We start from the raw sequence: 3,828 nt of genomic DNA, 5'->3' as shown, positions 1-3,828 counted from the left end.
TATATGTATATATGTATATATGTATATATGTATATGTATATGTCTGTCTGTCTATCTATCTATCTCAAAGAGAGAGAGAGAGAGAGAGAGAAAGAGAGAGAGAGAACGCTTTCTGTTCTAGACACTAGTTTTTACAGATGTTTAAGGTCTTCCACTGTGGACCTGGAACTCATTTGACTGTGCTTACTCAGGCTGGCCCGCAAGGCTTTGCTTACAGCACACACCACTATAGGCTGCTAGCTCTGTTGTTTTGAGATGGGGTCTTAGTCACCTTGGTTGGCCTTAACCTCACAGATATGTACTTGCTGGGATTCAGGACATGGGTTTGCTGAACACAATGCCTAGCTCATTCTGGCCTTTTCCTTTAGTTGTTTTTTTCTTTTCCTGAGACAGGTTTCCTCTTTGTAGCTTTTGCTATCAGGGCTTGCTGGCTTTTTAAATGTTCATTCTAGGGATTAATTCAGTTCCCATTTCTTACAAGGCAGACACTTAACCATCTTCTCTCTCCTGCCTAAGAATGACATATTTTAGTAGCAAGCAGTACTGTACTTAAGGTAAAAAAAAAATATCCCTTGGTAACCACTCCACCCACCTACTGTGGAGAGGAACTCTTTCTATTGCAATTAACTCCTGAGATTAAGTGATCCTCTTGCCTCTGCCTCCCAGTAGCTGAAACTATAAGCTATTATGCCACTGAACCAGCCTTACAAATGTACTTTTAATTATTTATTAATAAATAAATCTCATATTTCAGAATACAAGACCATGTACATGTAATAATGTGCACGACCAGTGTGTTTAATGATGTTTAACTATTTTAAGATTTCAAGTTACTTTTATGAAAAAGTTACAATACAAAAGAAGGCTTAAACTTAAGTTTAATCACTTTTCTTTCTCAGGGAAACATACTAACTCAGTGGATCCAACTTCTCGTCTTTAATACCTGGATAAAGCAGGACAAAAATTCTGCTTGTTTATTGAGAAAGAAACACAAAGAAAATTGGAACAATAAAACTAGGTAAAAATTAAGATAACTTCTTTCTGAAGGCTGCTGAATGCCTGAAGAGATTGTTCTAGGCCAGAGGAGATCTCCAATGTGGCTTTCCTTTCCACCTTACAGAACCTGAAGGAGGTATCCCAGCTCCACTTTAGGTGCAGAGGCCAAGCAGCCTCAACACAAGGCCTGCTCTTCAGCTTAGGCCTCATCATCTAAACCCCGCCTCCATCAAATCTTCAGCTCCCCTCCCCTTCCCAGACAGACTCATAAAAAGAAAGCCCTTCAACTTTAAAGGTAATACCCGAGCTGCTGGGCTCAGGGGGACATCAGTTCTGTTTATAGTTTCAAATGTTCCTCAGATACTAGAAGCTTATTAATTCTTATTTAATTAAGCTTAATATTATTCTTTTTTTGTTTGGTTGTTTGTTTTGTTTTTCAAGACAGGGTTTCTCTGTATAGCCCTGGCTGTCCTGGTACTCACTCTGTAGACCAGGCTGGCCTTGAACTCAGAAATCCACCTGCCTCTGCCTCTCAAGTGCTGGGATTAAAGGTGTGTGCCACCACTGCCGCATTAGAATCTATTCTTAAGTTTAAAAATTATTTAAATATAACACTAAAATATAGAACAAATACTAATATTTGCAAACCATGTTCAGACTAGAGCAGTCTTTCAGAAATCGAGTAATTAGAAACCAAAAACCAAACCTTACCTGCCCGCCACTTGGAGCAGGCAGGTTTCAGTAGGTAAGCCCCAGAGAGGGAGTCAGTAACACAGAAGAAAGCAGGAGCTGACCTCTTAAGGCACCAGGAATAGGGAATGATGCTGTACTCTGACAGCAGACAGAGATGGACTAGCAGTTTAATGGCATTTGCCTCATTCTCTTCAAATGACAGTCTAACTGCAGGCTTCAGGTTCTACACTGAATCATAGTGCCGGAAGCTCCTTAGCATTTAAAGAAAGTGCTCCCCTTAGGAAAGATCATTCTGAAATTGTTCATTAGCAGAGAGAGAATTTGATTTTGGAAGCCATACTGAGCTTTGCAATTAAGTTGCTCTGCAACCGAGAAGACAGACATGCTGAAGGCAATGCCAAGACTCACCTCTGGAAATTAGATCATGTTCACTTTTCCCATTAAATGCCAAAGCATTAACATGCAAACAAAAAATTTAAAATATCTTAACAACACTGTTAGTCTGAAAGTAAGTCAAAATACCATGGCTAACCAGACTTTTTATTTTAAAAAATCAACAAGTGTTAGGTCTAGGATTTTGGATTGATTGGCAATACCATATTCCCAACACCAAATGTTTATTTTGGAAAGGGGTTAATGAATGAGTAAAAAAGATGCAGTTGTTAAAATGACCCAAAATCCCAAGAGAAATGATATAATATATGCACATATATGTATATACAAATACATATACATATATATGAACAAGGACATTTGGGTTTAAAGTTAGTAGTCAAATTTTCCAAGGACGTCTCTCTTTTTTTTTTTTAAATACAAAGCCAAATTTTATGTTTTAAAGCCACCTCCTTGATCTAACACTGTTAGAACTGAATGAATTATCCAATTTGCATTTAATTTCCCTGTAACGTCACTTGGCTCTTGGCTACTAACCTTTCATGTTACTCTTGGTTTTGTCAGTTTGCTTGCCTGTGGGGGTTTGGGCCTGCTGACCCTGCCCACTGGAAGAGGCTGCCTGCTGGGCTGCTTTCTGCTTTAACATCGTCCAATCAAATGTGTAGTCATACTGGTGGTTCAGGGTCCTGAAAAAGAAATGTTCTGTTAACCTTTAAATAATGCTGTCCAGCTAAATATCTGACTCACTTTTCAAGACAGCGGAGGGCTCCCTTTCCTATTATACAGATATCCCCAGCTGGTCTGGAACTCTGCATAGACCAGACTCCCCTCAAGCTCAGAGACCTGCTTGCTTATTTCTTGACTGCTGAGACTAAAGGCAAGCGCTCTTGTGCCCAGTCACCCAGGGTATCTCTTTACATTGAGAGCTTTTCACATTTCCTTCCTGTAAGTAACTTTAAAAGCTACTCAGTAAATAACCATTTCTCACCTGTCACACCGAGGGGAAAACCTTACATGTATTAGATTAAAAATAACTTTTCAAACAGAAATTGCCTTTTAAATTCTCTCCAAACTAGCCCAGAATAATAGCATGTCTATAACCTCTGCACCACTCACAAGGTGGATCTCTATGAGTTTGAGGTCAGATAGTCCATAGAGACCAAAAAAAGAGGTCAGCACCATGGTGCACTCTTTTAAACTCCAGCACTTGGATGGCAGAGGCAGGTGGAACTGTGAGCTTGAGGCCACCTAGTCTATGAATCAAGTTCCGAGACAGCCAGGACTGTACACAGAGAAACCCTGTCTCAAAAACCTAAACCCACCCCCAACACCATTGCTCCAAAAGGGGCATGTTGGAATGAAAAACCAGAGTAAGCAGAGACAGCAGGATCAAGCTGCCAGTTACCTAGAAAGATTAAGGAAGAACCTCTCAGGGGAGCATGCACAGATCTGGCAGCTTGTAAGGGAAACAGTATCCTAGGACATCACTTCTGAGACTAACTAGCTAAAGTGCAGTGGACGACCGTGAACGCCCAATGCTTCCCATCTTAAGTGCCAGAGTTTCGGGTATACCTGACAGATTCTGTATTTTAACACCCCACCCACAACTGCCTCAAACACAAGCTTTCTCTGTATGTCCCTGGCTGTGTCTTGGAAGTCAGAGGTCTGCCTGCCTCTGCCTCCCGAGCAGTGAATGCTACCATGTCCAGCTTTTAATGCTTTTTATTTGGTACCGAATGGGGTTCT

The 3,828-nt window shown here is 40.6% G+C and overlaps 1 protein-coding gene across 6 annotated transcripts in view; it reads right to left on the bottom strand.

Moving 5' to 3' along the window:
* Csnk1a1 (casein kinase 1 alpha 1) overlaps positions 1-3,828 on the bottom strand; it is a 32,606-nt gene that overhangs the window by 5,185 nt on the left and 23,593 nt on the right. For 2 of the 6 annotated variants that reach the window (XM_031365808.1, XM_031365811.1), the window contains 2 exons: positions 2,656-2,768; positions 714-943 (listed from right to left, as the gene is read on the bottom strand). In XM_031365808.1, the coding sequence (XP_031221668.1) occupies positions 909-943; positions 2,656-2,768 (148 nt within the window). In that variant the 3' untranslated portion in view covers positions 714-908. Of the gene's footprint in view, positions 1-713; positions 944-2,619; positions 2,769-3,828 lie in introns of those variants that run through there. The other 4 variants (XM_031365807.1, XM_031365810.1, XM_031365809.1 and 1 more) reach the window with 2 other exon arrangements.

The sequence above is a fragment of the Mastomys coucha genome, unplaced genomic scaffold, assembly GCF_008632895.1.
Source record: "Mastomys coucha isolate ucsf_1 unplaced genomic scaffold, UCSF_Mcou_1 pScaffold13, whole genome shotgun sequence".
Lineage (NCBI taxonomy): Eukaryota > Metazoa > Chordata > Mammalia > Rodentia > Muridae > Mastomys > Mastomys coucha.
Note: the sequence above shows the minus strand (reverse complement) of the source record. Positions and strands in the feature narration are given on the sequence as shown.